Source organism: Primulina eburnea, chromosome 8 (assembly GCF_022965805.1).
Source record: "Primulina eburnea isolate SZY01 chromosome 8, ASM2296580v1, whole genome shotgun sequence".
In the NCBI taxonomy this organism is placed as follows: Eukaryota; Viridiplantae; Streptophyta; class Magnoliopsida; order Lamiales; family Gesneriaceae; genus Primulina; species Primulina eburnea.
Window position 1 is genome coordinate 2,126,573 of NC_133108.1, and position 23,868 is coordinate 2,150,440.

General features: G+C 34.9%; 5 protein-coding genes across 5 annotated transcripts; all 5 read left to right on the forward strand.

Moving 5' to 3' along the window:
* Positions 1-1,926: 1,926 nt before the first annotated feature.
* Positions 1,927-5,710, forward strand: LOC140837666 (gibberellin 20 oxidase 2-like). Its single transcript, XM_073203779.1, has 3 exons — positions 1,927-2,545; positions 2,907-3,228; positions 5,265-5,710. Exons 1-3 carry the CDS (start codon positions 2,013-2,015, stop codon positions 5,541-5,543), a joined length of 1,134 nt encoding a protein of 377 aa, XP_073059880.1. The 5' UTR covers positions 1,927-2,012; the 3' UTR covers positions 5,544-5,710.
* A 2,095-nt stretch (positions 5,711-7,805) lies between these two features.
* LOC140837930 (uncharacterized) lies at positions 7,806-8,927 on the forward strand. Its single transcript, XM_073204010.1, has one exon. It carries the CDS (start codon positions 7,806-7,808, stop codon positions 8,925-8,927), a length of 1,122 nt encoding a protein of 373 aa, XP_073060111.1.
* Positions 8,928-9,000: 73 nt separating this feature from the next.
* On the forward strand, positions 9,001-9,636 carry LOC140837932 (uncharacterized). The gene has a single exon (XM_073204012.1). The coding sequence runs from the start codon at positions 9,001-9,003 to the stop codon at positions 9,634-9,636; it is 636 nt and encodes a 211-aa protein (XP_073060113.1).
* A 5,603-nt stretch (positions 9,637-15,239) lies between these two features.
* Positions 15,240-23,713, forward strand: LOC140838334 (uncharacterized). Its single transcript, XM_073204555.1, has 8 exons — positions 15,240-15,313; positions 18,461-18,663; positions 18,817-18,928; positions 20,001-20,162; positions 21,480-21,526; positions 22,297-22,420; positions 23,217-23,283; positions 23,358-23,713. The coding sequence occupies exons 2-8, from the start codon at positions 18,466-18,468 to the stop codon at positions 23,401-23,403; spliced, it is 756 nt and encodes a 251-aa protein (XP_073060656.1). The 5' UTR covers positions 15,240-15,313; positions 18,461-18,465; the 3' UTR covers positions 23,404-23,713.
* On the forward strand, positions 16,720-17,809 carry LOC140837933 (uncharacterized). The gene is made up of 2 exons (XM_073204013.1): positions 16,720-17,535; positions 17,681-17,809. Exons 1-2 carry the CDS (start codon positions 16,720-16,722, stop codon positions 17,807-17,809), a joined length of 945 nt encoding a protein of 314 aa, XP_073060114.1.
* Positions 23,714-23,868: the final 155 nt, after the last annotated feature.

Here is a 23,868-nt window from a genome sequence, read left to right on the forward strand (position 1 = left end):
AAGCCAATATCGACCCCTCTTCCTGTTAACTTCAAGTTATCCTCCGAGATGTGTCCTAGCAGTGAAGCAGAGAGGATGGAGATGTCTCGAGTACCGTATGCATCAGCAGCGGGAAGTTTGATGTTCGCCATGATCTGTACAAGACCGGACATTGCTCAAGCAGTGGGAGCAGTTAGTCGGTATATGGCGAATCCTGGAAGAGAGCATTGGAGCACTGTTAAGAGGATCCTTAGATACATTAAGGGTACCTCGAATGCTGCATTATGTTATGGAGGATCGGATTTTACACTCAGGGGCTTTGTCGATTCAGATTATGCAGGTGATCCTGATAAGAGGAAATCTACTACTGGTTCTGTGTTTACACTTTCAGGTGGAGCAGTAAGCTGAGTTTCAAAACTACAGACAGTTGTGGCGTTATCTACAACAGAGGCAGAATACATGGCAGCTACTCAATCTTGCAAGGAGGCAATATGGACTAAAAGGTTATTGGAGGAGATCGAGCACAAACAAGAGAATGTTTCTTTGTTTTGTGACAGTCAGAGTGTCTTGCACATCGCAAGGAATCCAGCCTTTCATTCCAGGACGAAACACATTGGAGTACAATTTCATTTTGTGCGAGAAGTGGTAGAAGAAGGAAGCGTAAATATGCAGAAAATCCATACGAAAGAAAACATAGCTGATTTTCTGATCAAGCCAGTTAACACTGATAAGTTTGAGTGGTGTAGATCCTCAAGTGGTCTAGCTGAAACGTAAGCAGCAGGGAATGACAAGATTGAAAAGATGTGTGGAGATGTGTTTGATTCTCAATCAAATCTCCAAGTGGGATAAATGTCGGCAATATATGATTGGCTGCTTTGGTCAACATATTTGGAAGCATTAATGAGGGAGTGAAGAATTCATTCTTTGCGGCGGAGAATTCAGAAAATGAAGGAAACACGTTTTCATTAAATTACGCGTTCAATACGCGTAGGGAGCTCTATAAATAGAGCTCACTTCCCCTCATTTTAAATCATTCGTTCTTCGAGTTTTCTCTCATCTTATAAGCATTTAAGTGCTTAGTTCTATAATATTTGTGAGGTGTTTTGTTCTCCTGTATTAAGAGAGTGTGTGTTCTCTTTGGAAACACAGTGAGTGAGTTGTACACCACAAAATATTATAGTGGAAATTCTTTTCATCTTGCCCGTGGTTTTTACCCTAATAATTTTTAGGGGTTTTCCACGTAAATCTCGGTGTCCAGTTTATTCTTTATTTTCGGGTTTTATTATCTCAAATTCCGCACGTGGGACCAACAAAACCAAACTGACTAAAATCGCGAGAAGCAATTACATAGAACCAATATTACAATTTTTTTGGGTCTTGTATTTTGATTATTTTTTATATTAATACAATGAATATTTTAAATTCCACCGTATTACATATAATTTAATATCGTAATATCTTCTGTAAAACAAATTAATCCAACCATCATTATTACATATATTTTCAAATGAGTGAGTCTCATGTGAGACCGTCTCACAGATCTTTATCTCTGAGACGAGTCAACCCTACCGATATTCACAATAAAAAGTAATATTCTTAACATAAAAAGTAATTTTTTTTATGGATGACTCAAATAAGATATTCGTCTCACAAATACAACCCGTGAGACCGTCTCACACAAGTTTTATCTCTCAAAATTAACCAACTGGGTCAATCGTTGATTTGATTAGTAAAATAACATTAATTTAAATGGAGAGTATTGAAGAATATTGTAGCACTATTGAAATAGTAATACTATGCTACAAATTTTCAAAATCCAGACTTTTCTTTTTGTTAAATATTGGAGAAAAAAATGGACAAATAATATAGATTTTCCCCGATAAATTATTTGTATTGCATAATTTGCATGAAGGACAAAGAGTGTGAAAATATTAATGGAGTATAGCCCTAATCTTCTTCCAGCCCCATCAAAATCCTTTTTCACTCTATAAATTCAGTCTTCTACAAATCTCCAGCACAAAAATCCAACCCTAATGGACTCAACTTCCTACTTTCATCCCGCATCGAAAACCGAGAAAGAAAATAGGGTTCTTGTTTTCGACACCTCTCTCATAGAAAAACAAGAAAACTTGCCCTCACAATTCCTATGGCCCCATGAGGACTTAGCCTATGAATCCGATGATGAATTCAATGATCCACCAATAGATTTAAGGGGCTTCTTTAATGGTGACAAAGAAGCTGTAAATCTTGCTGCAAAGCAAATTAGGCTTGCTTGTTTGAACCATGGATTCTTCCATGTGATCAATCATGGTGTCGGTTCCGGCACGATTCAGGCCGTTTATGAACATATGGATGCTTTTTTTAAACTTCCTCTCAGCAAAAAGCTTGCATTGAAGAGAAAACCGGGTGATCTTTGCGGGTATTCGGGTGCGCACGCGGATCGGTTTTCGTCCAAGTTGCCATGGAAGGAGACACTGTCCTTCTCTTATGAACATGAGAATGAACATGGCCTTGATGTGGTTAACTACATCAAATCTGTCATGGGGGAAGAATTTGAAGAAGCAGGGTGAGACTTGAGAGTCACTAAAAAAATCAATTCTTCTATTTAGTGGCACATACAGAGAATGATCATGAATATATATAAGTGACACCACTAAGAATGAAGTACGTACCTTTATACTTAGAAATTTAGTTAAAGCATAACTTCAAGTCTTCAACGTCATAATGGTCTATGAATCATGGGATTCGAGAATTTTCCCATCTCTATCGTGTACCTTAATTTTGAAAACTTAGATTATAAATCTTGATTATTTTTTGTTAAAATGCATACTATCTATTTCACATAGACGTGCATACAAATTTACTGAGTATATGGTCATTTCAGTAATGTTTAAATGGCTTTCCATTTCTAATTTTTCCTTTTCTAGGTACGTTTATAAAACATATTGTGAGGCAATGAAGAACCTGTCGTTCATCATCTTCGAGCTCTTGGCAATTAGCTTGGGAGTCGATCCGTTCCATTACCGTGATTTCTTTCATGATGGTTGCTCACTAATGAGAGGAAATAACTATCCACCTTGCAAAGAAGCCGGTCTCACTTTAGGCACTGGACCTCATTCTGATCCGAATTCCTTGACGATTCTTCATCAAGATGAAGTTGGAGGGCTTGAAATCTTCTCGAACAACAAATGGGTAGCGATTAGGCCTCGCCATGATGCTTTTGTTGTCAACCTTGGTGACACATTTGTGGTATGTATATATATGAACATTCAATTTATCTTGATCTTCTTTGTTGGTTTTCTTTTTCCAGCACGATTATTATTGGCGGATCATATGGTTTAGCTAGACTGATTTTTAGTTTAAAAAATTCACATCTCACCCTTACTATCTCATATACGTATGATGATGATTTAGTAAAACTAGCTCCGCTAAATAAAACAATCCATATTAAAGCTTCTTAGGAAGTTGTATGAAGGAGCAATGGCTGGGAGATGATCGATGGATATGTATCGGTACTGACCAGTAATTACCTACATTATTCTATGTCATGACTATATATATCAGGATATGATCATGACTATTTGATTACATCGGAAGCGATTTTTGGGATAGATACATCAGTAAAGGAAGATAAGTATTGAATAAACGATACAAAAACTGATCAAACAGGTATGATTTTGGAAAAAAAAAAGATTTGCAGCGGGGTTTTAAGGTACGCGAAAATGACACCATATCTCCCATTATATTGCAGAGATGTGTGTTAATTACAATCAAGGTTGTAAATGGCGGGAGGCGGCGGCGGGGCGGTCGGTGACCGCCTACCGCCTCGGCCGCCTAGGCAGTGCCCAGGCGGTGCCTAGGCGGTTGAAATTTTTTAAGTAATTTTTTATAGATAATCATGCAATATAATCATTTTTATGTAAAATGTGCAATTAAATAATGTTTAAGCACAAAATATAATATCATCTAGATAATGTTCCAACTCCGGTTGTTTATCTTTTTCTGCCATTAATCTTCAACAATAAATCAATAATAAAATAATAAATTAATAATAGTAAAAAAATTGATTTTTGAAATCACAAAATCTGAAATCTTATAAAAAAAGTATGATAAATAATAAATATGCAATGCTTAACCTAAAATCTAAATATTCTGACTTCCGGCGGCGGCGGCGAGCGGCGGGAAGTGGCAGATTGTGTGTGGACTGTGGTGGTTGAGAGTTGAGAGTTGAGAGATGAAGTGAAAATAAAAAATAAAATAAAGAAAGAGGTGTGTTAAGGTTTTAATATTTAAAATTAGTTGACTTTGACTTGGTTTTAAAATTGTTGACTAAGTTTTAAAAATTGTTGACTAGGTTTTTTAAAATTGTTAACTACTGCCTCGCCCGCCTGCTGGCCGCCTCGCCCGCCTCGACCGCCTGATGGCCGCCTCGACCGCCTGATGGCCGCCTCGACCCGCCTACTCGCCGCCTCAACCCGCCTCGACACCCTCGACCCGCCTCGACAGCCGCCTCATGCATAGGCGGTGCGGTCGAGGGCCGCCTACCGCCTAGGCACCGCCTAGGCGGCCGCCTCGACCGCCATTTAGAACACTGATTACAATTGGTGTGCTTTCATATATATATATATATATATATATGAATGAAGATTCAAGATCAATTATTGGTTTTCTAGCTCCCACCCCTGATAGAGAAATTCTTACGAGTGCATTGATTAATGCAAGTTGGTGTGCTTACTCTAATTTGGTAACTTGTATACCAATGTGATAAAGTCCATAGAAAAATCCCAGATTTGACTACCAGTCTCCCCATTTTATGCTAACAGCTTCTACTTGAGTATGATGACAGATGCCTTTAAAAGGACACTCTTTCTGTGATCATATTGGATAATTAATTCTAACAGCTAAATTAGAGAATATTTGTTCTGTACCCTTTTTTTTTAATCACCTTGACAATATTTTCAACCAAAAAGATAAAAGACCGCGTTTGAAAAATCCCTAAAATCATCGCTTTCGCGTTGTGCTAAAAAATGGTTTCACTGCATTGCCGAGCCATGTCAGGATATATTATTTCACAAAGTAATATAACGTACATGGCCACAGGAGCTCATATGCACTAATACAAGAAGCACGTGATAGACTAATCTGTTACATTTTGTACAACGTACATAATTATAGCACAATCTCTAGAAGTTAATCAAACATGGATCAGACTTTTTATGTTAGTGAAGTTGAAATGTCAACTGATTTTGGTCAATACATACGGAATGTGTTATGCTTATGCACAGGCGTTATCGAACGGAAAATACAAGAGTTGCCTTCATAGGGCAGTGGTGAACAAGGAAAAAGTGAGAAGATCATTGGTATTTTTTGTGAACCCTAAAGAGGACAAAATAGTGAGACCCCCCGTCGGTCTTATTATACGCGGTGAAGAACCAAAGGAGTACCCGGATTTCACTTGGTCGGATTTGAGAGAATTCACGCAGAACTACTACAGGGTTGATGCTAACACTCTACAGAACTTTGTTCAATGGCTTCATTCAATGCGCAAGATTAAAAACTTATAGCATCCCAACGATTAGCTTTCACTGCTTATTGTTTGTTTAGGTAATGGTTCGGGACGTGTTTATGTTCTTGGATGCTTAATTTTGAGAATGGGGTTTGCCTTGTCTTTTACTTTGATGAAAAATGTTTACTAATGTTACAATTGTGTGTTGATGTTGATCCGTTGTGGGTTTCCAAGGCGTAGCGACACTTGTGAATAAAGAGAAATATGTTGCCCAAAGAAACACGGGCGTACTTAATTTGAAGTAGATGGCGAATCTTGATGGTGATTCTCCATTTGGCATTATGGAAATTAGACAAGAAGAAAATTTTAATTTTAGTCATGAAAGTTGGTTTGATTTGAGTTTTAGTCATATGATATTGTGGAAATTTGGTTTTTATCCAATAACTTGGATTTTTTGTTTTGGTCTTATTTTGCTCGAAACTACTAAATCTACCGTATATTTCTTATTTGACATTGATGTTCTCGTACGTGACCGACTCATGTGACAAGAAGAAAACTTATATTATACACATCAACATTTACATAAACAAAAATAAAGGGAATGACAAACTCGTTTCCTCTCATTTTGAAGTACCAAGGATCGTTTTGCTATATTTTCTATTTTTTATTAGATTAATTTTAATGTAAGTAATATGAGCTTTATTCTCATAACATGTGTCACATATGAGAAAATCAATATCAAATAAACCATATTCACAGAAAATTACAATTTGGTCATGTGTTTTTTTTTTTTTTTTTTGTGATTATGGTTTTGGCACTCTATTTTATTAAATATCAATCTTAATCTTATATATGTTAGTTTTTCATTGAGAGTGCTTCTTTGAAACTGCACATCATATCAATACCAATATCACGTCAGTACTGCATTGTGTCACATCTACGTTATTACAAACAAGGACTGAAATTGCAAAAAAAACAAAAACAAAAACAAATAGAGACTAAGACTAAAATTCAACAATACAAAAAACCATGATGATTAGAGGTGAAGCCAAGATTCAAAATACCCGGGGCTGGCTTCGTCCGGGGTTAGACACTAATATGGACAGAGGCGGAGCTTGCTGCAGCCCAGCGTGGGCTGCTGCCCACACTGGGCCAAAAAAAAAATTTGTATATATGGTCCAAAATAAATTAAATTAAAGCCCAGCCCAATGTTTTTAAAAAAGAAATGAAAATGACGTGAAGTCATTTGCCAATTGCCATTACTCATTCTGGTTCAATCTGTTTCCCATCGCCGCTGCAGTCCCTTTTTCCGAGTCACCTGCGCCTGTCGCCGCTGCAGTCCCGACTGGAGCTCCGACAGCGCCAAAGCTAGCCCACACCACCGGCGACCCAGCAGCACAATAATCGAAGAAGAACATTCTCTATTCCAGCTGGTTCAGAGCTTTATCGGCGTGAGTTCTTGTTCCAAATTCAGGTAAGGTTTCGGGACTTTCGGCTTGGATTCTTGGTAGTTTTGTATTAGTTTGTTGAGGTATTGAAATCGTAAATTATTCCAGCTCCTTTTCAGCTACTGTAGCAAGATTTCAGGCGATTTCCGGCAAGTTTCCGGCGAACTTCCGCCGCTACTCACCTCGAGACCGTCATAGCTCAGGTTAGCTTCGTTTTTGGTAATTATTTGACTCGATTTCAGCCTTTATTTGTCGAACGACTTGAACCAGTTTGTGCTTTGAGGAATTATTGATTTTGTGTTATTTTATTCTTGAAATTGTTTTATCAGAAAATCAATAAATCTACAATGCATAGATTTTTTAAAAGAAAAGATCCAGAACCAGAAGAACAAAAAATTGAAAATGTTAGAGTTGAAGAATTTGATTTCTCACAGTTACCGACAGATCCTGGACTAAGAACTCCAATTTGTGATTATAATGGTAACATTAGAGATCAAGTACGAAGGGCATATTTGCAAAAAGGTCCATGTCAATCTTCAGGCTATGAATTCCCCAAACGAAAATTTGGAGTAAGCCAATGTAGACGGTTCAATCCTTCGTGGTTCAAGGAATTTGGTGATTGGTTGGAATATAGTATAGAAAAAGATGCTGCGTATTGTTTGTATTGCTATCTCTTCAAGACAGCTAAGGGAAAACAAGCCGGAGGAGAGACTTTTGTTAGTGAAGGATTTACAAATTGGAAATGTAAAGATAGATTAAATATCCATGTTGGTCAACATGACAGTGAACATCATAAAGCTCGAATGGATTGTGAAGCTTTGATGAATCAAGATGAGCACATTCAATCGGTTTTGCACAAATAGTCAAGGCAAATGCGGAATGATTATCGTATTCGTCTCAATGCTTCAATTGACTGTATTAGAGTTTTGTTGCGACAAGGGCTTTCATTTCGGGGTCACGATGAAACTGAAAGTTCACTTAATCCAGGTAATTTTCTTGTCCAACTGGAATTTTTAGGTGCTCATAACAAAGAGATTGATGATGTGATATTGAAAAATGCTCCTAAAAATTGCAAGTTAACATCACCTGATATTCAGAAAGAAATAGTGAATGCTTGTGCCATTGAAACGGTTAATGTTATTATTAGAGATGTTGGTGATTCATTGTTCTCTATTTTAGTTGATGAATCTCGTGATGTGTCAACAAAGGAGCAAATGTCGGTTGTTATCCGTTATGTAGATAGTAGTGGGCATGTAAATGAACGCTTTGTCGGGATTGAACATGTTGCTAGTACTACAGCATTATCACTTAAGGCTGCCATTGATAAGATGTTCTCTAGATATAATTTGAGCATGTCTAAGTTGAGAGGACAAGGTTTTGATGGAGCAAGTAATATGCAGGGTAAATTTAATGGTCTAAAAGCACTCATTTTAAAAGAGAACCCATGTGCTTTTTACATACATTGTTTTGTCCATCAACTTCAACTAGCTCTGATAGCTGTTGCCAAGAAAAATCTTCCGATTTCTAATTTTTTTCGTGTTGTTGGTGATGTGGTAAATGTTGTTGGAGCATCTTGCAAACGTTCTGATATTCTTCGAGAGAAACATTCAGATTTTATCGTTGAGGCATTGGAGAGGGGTGATATTTCAAGTGGTCGGGGACTTAATCAAGAAACTAGCCTCCAACGTGCTGGGGATACACGTTGGGGCTCACATTATAGTTCTTTGATCAGCTTAATTTCCATGTTCTCTGCTGTGAGTGATGTGCTTGAAATAATTTCAGAAGATGATTCTAGTTCTCCTGATCAAAAAACTGAGGCATTTAATTTATTGGAGTCAATACTTTCATTTGATTTTGCATTCAATCTACACTTGATGAAACATGTCTTAGCAATTTCGAGTGAATTGTCGACGGCATTGCAAAAAAAAAGATCAGGATATTGTGAATGCAATGGATTTGGTACAAGTATGCAAACACCGACTGCAAATGATTAGAGATGAAGGTTGGGATTCATTTTTGGAAAAGGTTTACCATTTTTGCGAGCAACATTACATTGGTATTCTCAAAATGGATGATATGTTCACACGTTGGGCACCACGTGGTCGTCCCCATCGTAATCGACCAGAAGTGACAAATTTGCATCACTATCGTGTGGATTTATTCTATGGTGTTATTGATATACAGCTTCAAGAGTTAAATCATCGTTTCTCAGAGGCAGGTATAGAGTTACTACTTTGTGTAGCTTGTTTGTGTCCACAAAACTCTTTTGTGGCTTTTGACAAGAAAAAATTGATGCAACTAGCTGAGTTTTATCCACAAGATTTCTCAAGATTTGATCTCCTTATGCTTGATGATCAACTTGAAACTTATATATGTGATATGCGTTTTAACAAAGCATTTCAAGGATTAAAAGGACTTGATGATCTTTCAGAGAAGTTAGTTATGTCAAAGAAAAATATGGTGTATCCGCTGGTTTATAAGCTTTTGACATTTGCATTAATTCTACCAGTTGCGACTGCGAGTGTAGAGAGAGTGTTTTCTGCCATGAAAATTGTGAAAGACAGGTTGCGCAGTCGAATGAGTGATGATTGGATGAATGATAGTCTCATTGTCTATGTAGAGAAAGAGATATTCCTAACAATTGATAATGAAGCTATCGTAAAGAGGTTTCAAAATATGAAGACTCGAAAAGAACAATTGTAAGGTAATTATTTTGTAATTTTTTATGATTAACTTTTGTTTTGCTTTATTAATAATAATATATTGTCGCCTACACTGACTTACAAACCTAGCTCCGCCCCTGAATATGGATGAGTATCTAGTTAAAATCGAACCGAACTTTCCAAAATCGAATTAATCGTATATTTTTTGGACAAATCAAAATAGTTTTACTATGAAACCTGAATAAAACAAACCGAAAAAATGGATGATTTTCCTTGATAACTGAATTAACCGAATTTTTAGATATTTTTAAAAAATCAAGTTTTAATTAAAAACGCAATATAAAAATCGAATCAAATAAATTTAAATTTTACTTATTAAAAAAATATATTTTTAAGTGTAGTTCTACTGTTCGATAAAATTTTATTAGAAATTTATAATATTCATAATAACTTTATTAGGAAATTTAAAAATATATTATTATTATTTTTTTATAAAATTTCGGATTGTCACGTTAACCGAAGTTTTATGTTATAGCTCGAAACTGAACGAAGTAACTAATGTTTTAAAAATTAAAATCGGACTTCCAAATAAACCGAAACGATTTTTCAAATTAATTCAGTTCGATCAATTATTTTTGTTGAAAGAGATATTTTGCTCTTTCCCGAACTGAATTGTATTTGCTTTTATCTTGAATTCAAAACAGATTTTTCAATTTTTTGACTCTCAGGAAATCATTCACATCAAAAGTCAAAATCAGTTCGTGTCAGTTTTTAAAGCCAACGGTAAAAAAAAAAATTAATGTATAGATTTAGACACTGACAAACTTGGTACATCATTCAAACAATCATATATGAAATTCAAATAATTGATAAATCATATAATAACATATATATTATGATTCACATCAAAATTTTGAACTTTTTTAAAAGTTATTTAACTTATTTTTTTCAAAATGAATCCTTACAAAAATATACACTAATTCATACTAAAAAAATTTGAAATTCTATATGAAAAAAAAATTAGTATTAGTATAAATTAAACAAAGATCTAATACAATATATAATAATTAGTCTAAAAAATATATTTGAAACTTAAAGCTACTTTTAAAATTTAACTTATTAAATTGTTCAACCATCTAATCAAAGAGCAGCAAAAAGTCATATTTGATTATAAGTATTTATAGACTATCATTTAAAAAAAAAAATCATAGTTAAAAAATTCTTTATATTTGTATAAATAAAGTAAGGCTAAAAAAAATACTCAAACATTAAAAATGCCAATTTTTTTAAAAAAAATTGGGTGTGACCGGAGTCCACCAAAAGGTCAAATATACAATACCAAAAATATAATATTATCGTCTGAGTTCAAAATTTATCGGAACCCTCCAAATATGGTTCTGATAATCCGATTCAAAGATCCGTTTTTCAAAATCTAACGAAGTTAAAAAAAAATAGTACATAACATCAACATAGAAAAAGAGAGTTTTAATCTTTGTAAGGTTACTAATTTCATATGAGGATCATTAATTCGAGCAATTAGAAAAATACCCTTTAATATATAGCATGTATGATTTAAATCTGCTCACTTCCTACAGCTGCCACTCTTTCCAAAGTGGAAGCTGATTAATCCTGTATTGGACGAATGAACAACAGAAGTAAACTTTAGAGCTTAATTTGAAAAGTCTGCTACAAAATATCACTGGTCTATCACGATCACGAAGTCTCGACCATAAAACTTTCTACAAACACTGTCCAAAAAGTGGAGAAATTCGCATAAATTAAAGTGCCTCCTCCATTCAAAATGAAATATCTTGCAACGAAAAGACCATGATAGACGGAGGGAGACAGAAAATTTTGGACTACAAAAATTATCCCAAATTTGGAGACAAAATATAGCATAATCTGAAGAAACAAACCAAAAACAAAGGTTGCATTTGCTGTCAACAGAAACCACACAATTTGGAAACAAAGAGACCATATGTTTTCTTGAAGTGGTCAGATATTATTAATCTGCCAGAACTTAAGTTTTCTGGCAAATTTGATCTGGACATTTTAATTTTATTTTATGGAGATTTCCCATTCTTTATTTTATGTTGGTACATCTTTTTTTTTAATGTTCTTTTGGTTCTGGAAAAGCTGTACAAGATTGGGGTCGTCCTACTGTCAGATTCTGTGGTTCTTCATTGAACACTGGTTATCATGATATGATTGTTTCTTTACGTGGCTCATGTATTTCAACTTCAACTTGGTCCCATAAATGTTTCTAGACTGAATCTATATACATCATTAATCAATCATGTACATTTAAAATTCATAAATAGTTAAATATTTACGATTTATCTCAAATCGTGTAATGAATTCTCAATTTCGTAATTTACGATTAAGTTTTGGAAGAAGTTTGTTATAATTGAGTTACAAACACTTCACAATATCATATGAGCTACCAATCATCAGCTTACATAATAGGTTCTTTTGAGTTTAAAGAAAATTTGTTATCTATTCTTGATGCGATCTTCCAAAACAGTGGCCCTTGTTTCGTCCTGCTCCAACCTTTTTATTATTTTGAATAAACCCCCCCCCCCCCCCCCCCCCCCCTCTTGCTGGTTACATTATTTCCTGCCAATTCATTCAAGAGCATATCTTATTCGTTCGAGCCAACTATTAGGTTTCCATAAATGTTACAAAGACTGACCGTAAATTTTCACTCAAACGAGCAGACCACTTAACCAAACAATCACGAGGAAATGTGGAGAGTCTAGAATGGACCGCACATATTTGGACTAATGATATCTATTAGATCTAAAGTAGGGTGATACCCGCGCCTCATTTTGTGGATGCAAAGTTTTAATTTTGTAGCGTCAGATAAAAGGGTTGTGGTGTTTATCGGAAGTTTTCAAAATCTTAGGTGAAAATTGCCATTCTAGCTCAAGAAAAGAGCTCGAGCCTCGAATCGCCGGTAGCGTCAACTTGTACTTTGTTTTCCTATTCATATATGTAGACCTACTTAAATCAAGATATTAGAGAAATTCTAAATTCTTAATAAATAATAAAATTATATAAAAGTATCAATTTTTTTTTAAAAAAAGTTGTGTGTGTGCGCATGTGATTCATGTACAAGTTACATGCGCAATTGCTAGGTTTGACCAATTGAATAATACCCTTTATAATTTTGCATAATCTGATATACTATTGAGGTCGAGATTTGGTCAATATGATCTTTGTACAAACTGGTAAAAATTATAGCCTGGGTAGCTCAATTTTCTGGCCCCGGCACTGATGACATAAACACATGCATGCAGTGTATATATGCAATGGCGGAGCCAGGAATATAGCTCTACTCGATATTGAATTTTAAATTCTAAATTGCTTTACTCGAGCTAATATCATATTAATCTAAAATTATACAAAATTTACGTATAATTTTTTTTAAAAAAATGGGCCAAGCTTAGGTGGCAGTAGCCGTGGCGCCGCCACACTGTATATATGTATATATACATATAATTTGTTCAAAAGAACTGTGAATAAACAAATGGCAACACATCCTTGTAGCCCAAGATTAAATATCTCGAACAGCAACAAACATGGTCGACCTTTTCCCTGAAAAGGAAATTCCCCGAGAGACACGAAAATGGATTTTAGATTAGATCTGATCGATACATTCAAAAAATAATCAGACATCCATTCAACATCCACCAAGCTACACGTAGTTTTCTTTCTTTTGAACTCAAACACAGAGCACAAGGGATGTCTTACAATTTTGACACAATTGCATGCAAGAGAGGGCCCAATACTAATAAAACACACACACACACACACGCACATAAGAAATCAATAGTCATTTTGAAGAGTGAAAGACTACGATTTTTGTTGGTCGTATTCCCTTCCCTTGGAGGGAATCATTGGGTTCTATGCATGAAAACCTTTTTCTCTAAATTTTAATGACTTTATGAGATAAAATTATACCTGATTTAACGTGGTAGATGTATCGTCGAGTCATTTTCAAATATCACATAAATAATTTTTCAGTGTTAGGTCAGTATTCTTATCGATTAGTAAAAAAAAAAGTAAAAATCAAAGTCAGTGCACCGATACTAAACTTTGAATAGTTGATAGACCGGATGTAAAAAAGAAGTGAACTAAAATAATCATTTTCTCTATGTATATCTGTTCCATTTGTAGCAAAAATTTAGAACATGGGCCTATTGCATTATCGGTTGCATGATGAATAGAGATGGATCGTTGGATCTGATGCTAACGACCAAATTCCATTGATGTGATATTGGTGTCTCCGTCTACACTTCAAGAACTCGAGTGATTATTGCGCGGGTCCATCTTAATAATGACGAATTTACATTGAAAACAAAAATATCTAGCTTGTTGTGTACCTTCGCCAAATTATTGAAGCTACAGTTTTATCATGGAGTTCCTAAAAAATATTTGTAGATCTCTCGTTACTCGTGGGACGGTCTCACGAGTTTTTATCTGTGAGACGAATCAACCCTACGATATTCATAATAAAAAACAACTCTTAGTATAATAACTAATATTTTTTCATGGATAACCCAAATAAGATATCTGTCTCACAAAATATGACCAGTGAAATCGTCTCACACAAGTTTTTGCCAAAATAATTAATGAGCAGATAAAATATCACTCTCATGTTTTGATGTGACTTTAGCCTAAAATAAAGTTAAGAGCATCTTTAGTTTGATTTAATGTTGCATTTAGATGGAATGATTTAATATCAATTTGACGAATCGAATCAATTTATGCTTGGGTGAATTTCATATTCATTCATCACTAATCCATGCAAAAGTAATGTTAACTACTAGATGAATTTGAAATACATTCAACATGAGTATTATTTCAATTCCTTAATCATATCAAATCATCTCATCTAGACACAACCTAAAATTTGAAAATTGAATTGTCACAATTATGTAGAGCCTTATTCGAGTTAAAGCCAATCGAGCTAGAGCTTGATTGAATATATTTGAGTTTAATATATACCTAGCTAGCTTCAAATTTATTAATCCAAATCGTAATCCAAATTTTATCAAAGTTATAAATCTTAGGTGAGTGAGTCTCATGTGAGACCGTCTCACGGATACTAATCTGTGATACGGGTCAACCATACCCATATTCAAAATAAAAAGTAATACTCTTAGCATAAAAAATAATATTTTTTCATAGATGACCCAAATAAGATATCCGTATCACAAATACGACCTGTGAGACCGTCTCACACAAGTTTTTGTCATGATCTTAGGTATAAAAGATTGATTGATTATTTATTTCCGTTATCCCCGACACTTTGCTCATTACAACTAATTAGTATAACGTATCATTCATCATTATGTCCATGACCCCATCGATGTCTTAAAGTTTTTCAAATATAGGAAACAATTATCATTCAAAACTCACACACACACACACACACACATATATATATATTGACACACACGCACATGCACACACGCGAAGTTGAGTTTGAGAAATACTGGATATGAACAAAATTTAGACATGATGCGGGCTTAGACTTGTAAACCTATAACCCATAATTTTAATGGGCCGAGAATGTGGAATTTAAATATAAGATTGGACTCGATTCATTTTGACCCAAACTTTAAGATGGTCCAAACGAAAAGTTATTAACAATAATAAATAAAGAAACTGGTGCGGCTTTTCTTCCTCCGATGGCACCCGAGGAACGCCGGGAACAGAGACGGATTTATATAAGGGCTGTACTGGGCTGTAGCCCAGCCCATTTTTAATAATTTAGCGACGGTTTTTAAAACCGTCGCTAATATGTGCGACGGTTTGTGTAAAACCGTCGCCGATGGGGATCGGCGACTGTTTTAATTATACCATCGCTACTAGCGACGGTTTATTCAAAAGTAATAATAACAGTCGCTATTGACGACGGTTTTTCAAAAAACAGTCGCTAATGGCGACGGTTGATCCAAAAACCGTCGTACATCCGTCCAATCAAGTACCATCCCTTTATAAGGATGAGACCAAATTCATCACATATCCTCTAATCCGCCCCACCTCAATTCTACAAAATTTCTCTCCCAAGTCCCAAGCCCTTTAGCAATAGAATAGAATTACGAACTCCCGAAGAAATCGAATTGCTCATCGGCAAGGCAACAATCCAGGTAAGAATCGGCTATACATTTTTTATTTTGTTTTTTATAGCTTCTTTGTGCGTGATTTGTGGTTTCTTGATTGTTTGTTGTTGAGTTGTTTATTGACTATTACTTGTTTATTTGTTTAATAATTATTTTATTCTTGTTTAAGATTATAACTTGAACTATTTCAAAATGGAACATCAATCTGCTGCAAAGAAAGGAAAAACATTGATATCTTCTTTCTTTAAGAAGAGACATCGTCAAGCTAGTGAAGATACTTCAATTCCTACGGTCCTTACAATGCAACATCAATCCAGTGAAAGTCTTCTATTTCCCAATATCCAAATTCCTTCATGTTCATCTCCTAGAGACGATCATCAGTCTTCGTCTACTTTTATTGAACGAGATCCGGGAAAAAGAAAACAGATATGTGAATATCATGTTAATGTACGAGATGAGATAAGACGTTCATATCTAAATATGGGGCCTTATCAACCAGATATGTTGGAGTATCCAGGTACGAAATTTGGAAGCCAGAATCGTTGTTTTCAGAAAAAATGGTTTCAGAAATTTTATTGGTTGGAGTATTCGCCTTCAACAAATAAGGCATATTGTTTCTATTGCTTTCTTTTCCTTAATGATGTTAATTCATCTAATATCTCGGCATTGGTCAATGAAGGATTTGACAATTGGAAAAGGGTAAACCAAGGAAAAACATGTGCTTTTCTTTCCCATATTGGTTCTGCAGCTTCTTCACCTCATACTATATGTGAGAGAAGGGCTGAAAATTTGATGAGGCCCTCACAACATATTGATAAAGTGATGCATGCACAATCTAAAGAGGAAAAAGAGAAAAATCGTTTGCGTTTGAGCACCTCAATTGTAGCTGTTCGTTGGCTAGCACTTCAAGGTTGTGCTTTTAGAGGTAACGATGAATCTCTATCTTCATCTAATCGTGGAAATTTCTTGAATTGGTTAAGGCTTTTGCAAAAATGAATATAGAAATTGATGAAGTTGTGCTTGAGAATGCTCCAAAAAATGCCCAATATATCGCTCCAGAAATTCAGAAAGAGATTTTACATATTATGGCCAATAGAGTACGAAAGATGGTTCGTGAAGAAGTTGGAGATAACTACTTCTGTATTCTTGTTGATGAAGCCCGAGATATATCTAAACGAGAGCAAATGGCCATTATATTGAGGTTTGTGAACAATCATGAGATTTTGACAGAAAGATTTTTTGCCATCAAAAGTGTTAGTGACACTACCTCAATGAATTTGAAAAATGAGATATCAAATGTTCTTGTTCATCATGATCTCCATGTTAAGAAAATCAGAGGCCAAGGATATGATGGTGCTAGCAATATGCGTGGAGCCTGGAATGGACTTCAAGCATTATTTCTCAAAGATTGTCCCTATGCATACTATGTCCACTGTTTTGCACATCGTTTACAACTGACATTGGTTTCTGCAGCTAAGGATGTTAGTGTTATTTGGGAATTCTTTTCTCATTTGGACAATATTGTTAATATTGTCACTTCTTCTACTAAGCGCATTGCTGAATTACATACTGCACAAAGAAATGAAATTGAGTATATGTTGTCAATTGGAGAACGTGATTCTGGAAGTGGTGCAAACCAGATTGGTAATTTGCAACGAGCAGGAGCTACTCGTTGGAGTTCTCACTATGATTCGGTAAAAAGCTTGATAGGTATGTACACTGCAACTTGCAAAGTTTTTGAAGTTCTCAGTGATCATTCTCCAAATGGAAGAGCTAAGGCTGAAGTTCGGGGGATTTACATAAACATGGCAAGCTTTGAATTTGTGTTTATTTTGCACTTAATGCATAAAATTATGAGAACAACAGATACTCTTTGTCAAATTCTTCAAAAAAAATCTCAAGACATTTTGACTGCTATCACATTTGTCACTACTACCAAAAGTTGCCTTCAAGAATTTAGAGAATATGGGTGGAATGAATTTCTTCAGGAAGTTAAAGTTTTTTGCTCAAGAAATGAAATTGATGTGCCTGATCTTGATTGTCTATATAAGATTGGACGTTCCTGTCGGCAAACTACAATAGAACATCATTACCACTTTGATGTGTTTAATGCAGCAATAGATTTTATTTTGATGGAGTTAAATACTCGGTTCAATGAGTCATCGGTGGAACTTCTTTCTCTTAGTACAGCTTTAGATCCTAAAAATTCATTTGACTCATTTAACAGTGATGATATTTGCAAGCTTGCGAAGAAGTTTTATCCTGAAGATTTCACAGATCAAGAAATTGTTACTTTGGAGTATGAATTGATACACTATAAACTTGATGTGATGCAGAATTTAAAGGTTTCTACACTTGTTGAGTTGTGTCAGCAATTGACCGAGAGTGGACGGTCAAGTGTTTATGTAATGTTGACTAGATTGATTCATCTTATTTTGACATTACCTGTGTCTACTGCCACTACTGAGCGAGCTTTTTCAACAATGAAGCATGTGAAGACGGCACTTCGCAATAAAATGGAGGATGACTTTCTTGCCGATTGTTTGACACTCTATATTGAACGAGATTTAGCTAAACATATTGATGTAAATTCTATTATGGATGAATTTTATGTTTTAAAATCTCGTAGGGCACAACTTTATTGAACGATATAATATAATTTTTTTTTAATAATATATAACTTATTATATTGAGTTCAAGCCCAACTTTTATTCCTGAGCCGTCCCTGGCTGAGAAGCATGAGCTTCACCGGGCTGGATCAAATCTTTGGGAAAGTCTCGGCGGATTGGTCAGCGCCGCAGAGCACAGCACTTGAGCCCTTTCTGTTGCATGTGCGTCCCCCGCAGAGTGATTCAGCTTCTCTACATATCACTGTTACTGATTTCCAATCCAACACCTTTCAGGCCATCAAGTCCCGCCTTCAGCTCGAGGACATGGTCAGCTTTCGTCTTCTTGGATATCATTTAATTTGTTTATATCCAATTTATGTTCCATTTGCCTGGTGACATATCAAGTCGATTGGTAAAGATTTTGATTATGATATTTTTTTATTGAAATATGTAAATGAATCTTCTCTCACTTTTATGCAGACAGATGCGGTTGGAGTAGGTGGTTCTTGGTCAGAATTTGTAGATTATGTCACAGCTTCCCTGAAATCGGAAGATGTAAAGCTTCTCATGGAGGGATCATCTGAATCAGGAGGTAATTTACCAACCTCCTCTTTTCAACAGTGCTTCTTTCTGACATCGTGAATTGAACTTAATAGATCAATTTATTAACCAAATCCTTTTCATGTGTACCCATAACATATCACATTGTGTTTAGTGTGTCTTCCAGGGAATTTATCAAATTTTCTTCATGCAATCAACTCTTGCACTGTTTAAATTAGGTCTAGAAGGTCACCGTATGGTTTATGGGAAAAGATACCTCCATGAAGTTGGGGCGAACCAAATTGTTTGTGGGATTCGATTGAGTTAGGTTGATAGTAAAAATTCAGCTCATCACATTATTTGCTTATCGATGATTTATATTGGGTTCAATTTTTTTAGTAGTCAAGTTGATTGGTGAATTTGAGCTATATTCCTTCAATGTCTGTAGGTTATTGCTAGTTGCAACTCGTTAAATCTAGGCCAGTCCGTATAATCTCAATAGCGCTAACTGAATATGATGATTTAGGTTGGGAAAAAAAAGGAATTAGATAACTCTTACAAACACACATGCACACGCTCACACAGACATGTGGGTGTATGATTTGCTGTTCTTGACCAGGTGATTACGAGGCATGATATTGATAATTGATGTCATAAAATATTATATAGATTTTTTAGAAGGGCCCTGGCATGATGTTTCTGATAGCAATATGTTCTGACTGATTCTTCTGCCTTTTCATAATTCTATAATGAATATTTTTATTTAGTGATATTCGTCAGTCCTCATTGAAGAGAAGTGGGGCTAATTAATTCTAAGATTTTGGTGGGAGCAATCTTTGATGCACGCTTTCATTAGTACATGTTTTTGCATCTCTTTGGTCCTATAATGTGTTAATTCTTTGAGAAATATTTGTTCCTAAGATCCATGTTCCCAAGAGATGTTAGAACACATGGCAATAAAATGACTTTTGAGAGGCAGGAATTGTTGATGTTTGTGAGCTGACATTTATGTATGCACATTATGACTGATGCTACATTGATCATTAAAATGTCTGCGGAGCACATGTAGTTTTGTCTACTGTGGAATGCATCTAAAGTTGATTGCATTTTTCTTCTTTTTTCAGGTGCTTTGCATGCAAAATTAATTGCACAAAAATCAAAAGGAATGCCTCGAGTTTCGATTTCCCTTGGTAAACTTGTTGATGGAGCTGCTTGTAAGGCTATGGGAAGTCTCTCGCGGGAGCTCTATTCAGAATACAAAGTGGCTCATAATTCACTTACTGAAGGTCACTAATCATTTACATTGCTAGCAAGTATTATTTATTTATTTTAAGACAGTCGGATGATGACATTTTGACAATTACAGAGGCAGGAAAACTTTTCTTTAGTTAAGGATTATTTTATGGTCCATGTTTTATGTGCTTCTTCTTAATCAGGAAACAAACCTTCAATTTCATCATTTTAATTTTTTGTAAGAATGCTGAATCTGTTTCTTGTTTTCTTCGTCTTTTGATTTATCCACTACGTTCATGTTATTTTGATGTTAAAAAACAATGTGATATATTAAGTGTGGATAAAAAGGACTCAGTTATCAAGTTTGACCTCTTGAGTTGGATTCACAATGTCAGAGGCATTTTTGAAAAAGATAAGTGGCAGAGAAACTAATTGAAAGAAAAGAATGCGTGAAAGGAAGTAATAAAACTCGCTTACCAATTATATCTCCATGCAAGCGTATTTTTGTTGGTTGTATGATTTTTTTTTAATTCTGAAATTCAAATGTTAGATATTAAGAGTTTTATGACAGTAGGATTAGATTCTATGTTTGTATCGTACCCAAGACCACAAGGCTTGCTCATAGACTTAAGATTGTCAAGGCTTTACCTTTCCGTCACGACTCAAGGTAAGCCACAGTCCTTTAATGAAGTCTGTGCCTTAACCATTAAGCATAAATCTTGGTGCTCTATAAAGGCTCAAGGCACTTCTAAGCACACAATTCAATGTAGAAATAGTAAATCAACAATTGAAACAAGGAAATGAAAATCTATTTTCACTTGTATACTTATGACTTTTGTTTCACTATTCTTTAATAATTTGTAAAGTACATTCAGCATTTTGTGTGATCAAATTCTCTTTAAGTATTTAGATTCTAGCTTACTATTGTTTAGGGTGCTTCACTTCAATAAGGTGTGTGTCTCGGCTTGTGTCTAGGCTCTACGTTTAAGCTCTAGTGCACCTTGTGTTTCTAATTGCTATGATTTATATTTAGAGATGCAAGCCATTTATGCTGTATTTTGGCGGCAACGTGTAAAATGATTTTCCTTTGGTTGCAAGGGCAGGAAAAATTGAGATGATATCTGATTATACCTCAAATAGTCTACTCAACCAATATGCGACTTGAGTAATTATGGTGCCGGAATTTTTTATCCTCGTGTTATGCAAATGAAGTTAATAATTCACATTTTCATTGCCTACCACCTGCTATCATAGATGGAGACTGTTCTATGTGCCGTTGGGTTCATCTCATTACATCATCTGCATTATGGGACCAAAAAATTCTATATGTTATAGTTCATAACATTTTTTATCTGTGATTGTGTCAACAGAGAAAGAGCAAAATCTCCGATTGACCGACACTGTGGCTGATGAACAGGTGACCCACTTCCCCCTGGCATCACTCTTTTAGTAGTTAATAGTGCTGGTACCTGAGTTAGCGCAGGATCTGTCTTAACTGTTACTGGTTGCTGCTTCGATATCTGAAAGTTTTTGTTCAAAGTTTTAGAAATGCTTGAATTTTGATGTGTATTACCTAATTTTGTGTCTAGATGCATGAAACTTAGAATTTCAACATTTTTGACAATTTTCTGTTGATTGGTAAGTAACACAAGTTTTTGTGGGTATGAATATCTGTAGTGTCTCAATTCAATTTCCAAGAGAAATTCAAAGTTCTTGGCCAAGGTCTTTGAACACAATCTCAAAAAAATATTTGGAAGCATAAGTACTTATACATTCACAAAGGCTAATCACCAAATAAAAAACCATCTATCAAACTCGTTAATGACTTTGAGTAGTAATTCTATACCAGATGCAACAATATAATTGTTTTTGGATTGGTTATCCTTGACATGATTTGAATGTTGTAATTTTTTTATTGTTAAAATGATGAATTCGCTTTCCATCGTTGCTTCACCAGAACTTGTTTATGATCCTTAGCGAGAACTTACTTATATTCTCTCCTTTTCATTTGCTTCTGTCTGAGTTTAGAGCTACTGTAATTATTTTGCTAGACTTGAAAGCTAAATATTTCTAGAAATGATCTCTGCATGCATTGGATTTATATGCAGTTATTGAAATCTGCATGCCATATCTTTCTGATTCTTTTGTTTCGCTTTTCCTCAAAAATATTCCTCAATATCATTGTAGGAAAAGAACAAGGCAATGCAGAAACAGTTGGACTTGATGTTGTATTCTAAAAAGCACAAATCTCACAAACTAAATGATAGAGTGGGCTTGGATAACCATGTTATGGTTTCACAAGACTCTCCAGGTATCAATCATTCTTTCAATTTATTGCTTTCTAAAACATTTTATCGTGATGAAAATATCTTAATATTTGAACCCATCTATTTATTTGCTTTCTAAAACATTTTATTGTGCATACTTGTAAACAGAGATGCAACTGAAATGGACGGGTTCAAATATTACAATATTTTCATATATAAGCTCCAACATTTACCTTTTTAGCTGGAAAAAACGTGTTTGAACTTGAAAGATGAACAGTTTTGGCTCGAGAGTTTAAATTTGAGCCAATTCGCTTGTTTGGAACCCATCTCTATGTACCAAAAAATCAAATAATGACTAGAGCTCACATGCACGTATATAATTTTAACTATGTTTATGCAATATTAACAAGCTTAATAAAGTTCGAAAGCTATTTATCAATAACTTGGAATCAAGTTGTACGAAAAATTCAAATAATGACGCAAGTATGTATAATTCTAAATATGTTTATACCATATTAACTAGTTTACTAAAGTTAGAAAGCTATCTATTACAATAACATGGACTCAAATTCCACTTGAAATATAGTCGATTTTGTTTGAGGTTAGGCCCAGATTGATAACTTTAAACATGAATTAAATTATATTCAAGCATCTTAAAATTTTTTTTGAGCTGGCTCGATGGTGTTTGTAACCTAGGTCTATGCTAGCCTAACCACTATTGATCGATGAAGGGAAATTACCCCCACCCTTTTTTAACCCATATTTCTTTCACTTTATCATATGTGACCTTTTAAAATTTCTTTGTCGGATTTGTAATATTTCATATATCTCTGTTTGCAGATAAACTTGCTGCTCATAGCCCAAGCTCAACCAAGGCCACAAACCGAGTCGCTCCTACACACCGCAGGTTCTTGGCTTGTATGGTTTTGTTTAATTGTGCAAGTATTCAAATTCACTTAACGACCTTGATATTTTCGGCAGATCAAAAGTAAGAGGTGCAATTCTTAAGGACACTGAAGATGATTGAAAAAACTTGAGAAGGATACTGATTCCATCTTCACCATGTGTGGCTGGATCTATGAAAATCATCAGCTTGCCTTTCTCAGAACAATTGTCCTTCATTCAATAATGGAATGAAAATCGGATATCTGTACATATTCACTTGTGCACAAGTATGACAATATTAGGGAGGTGCAAGATTTCGTGAGATGTTAAGATGTAGAGTTTATTCGAGTCGAAACATACGCTGCTTTCTGTGAATGGTGATGATTGTCTGTTTGTACAAAAGTTTTTTAACCAAAACAAAAAAGTTTAATTGGAAATGTTGGGTTCTGTTCTTGGTGTTCAGTTTTTCCTTTTTATTACCACTTTAGATATAGTATACAGCTTAATTATTTTTATTATTAATTTAAATATTATACATATTGAGACTTGAATTACTAAAATCAATTAAAAATGCTATATATTATATCCTTATTCAAGAAAATGAGTA

Excerpts from the sequence above, each read along its gene's own strand:
- LOC140837932 (XM_073204012.1), top strand. The coding sequence starts at position 9,001 with ATGGATGATATGTTCACACGTTGGGCACCACGTGGTCGTCCCCATCGT.
- LOC140837666 (XM_073203779.1), top strand. The coding sequence starts at position 2,013 with ATGGACTCAACTTCCTACTTTCATCCCGCATCGAAAACCGAGAAAGAA. Across the intron at positions 2,546-2,906 it reads GAAGAATTTGAAGAAGCAGG|GTACGTTTATAAAACATATT; the intron begins GTGAGACTTGAG and ends TTCCTTTTCTAG. Across the intron at positions 3,229-5,264 it reads ACCTTGGTGACACATTTGTG|GCGTTATCGAACGGAAAATA; the intron begins GTATGTATATAT and ends GCTTATGCACAG.
- LOC140838334 (XM_073204555.1), top strand. The coding sequence starts at position 18,466 with ATGAGCTTCACCGGGCTGGATCAAATCTTTGGGAAAGTCTCGGCGGAT. Across the intron at positions 18,664-18,816 it reads GCCTTCAGCTCGAGGACATG|ACAGATGCGGTTGGAGTAGG; the intron begins GTCAGCTTTCGT and ends ACTTTTATGCAG. Across the intron at positions 22,421-23,216 it reads GGTTTCACAAGACTCTCCAG|ATAAACTTGCTGCTCATAGC; the intron begins GTATCAATCATT and ends CTCTGTTTGCAG.
- LOC140837933 (XM_073204013.1), top strand. The coding sequence starts at position 16,720 with ATGAATATAGAAATTGATGAAGTTGTGCTTGAGAATGCTCCAAAAAAT. Across the intron at positions 17,536-17,680 it reads GGGGGATTTACATAAACATG|AATTTAGAGAATATGGGTGG; the intron begins GCAAGCTTTGAA and ends GTTGCCTTCAAG.
- LOC140837930 (XM_073204010.1), top strand. The coding sequence starts at position 7,806 with ATGCGGAATGATTATCGTATTCGTCTCAATGCTTCAATTGACTGTATT.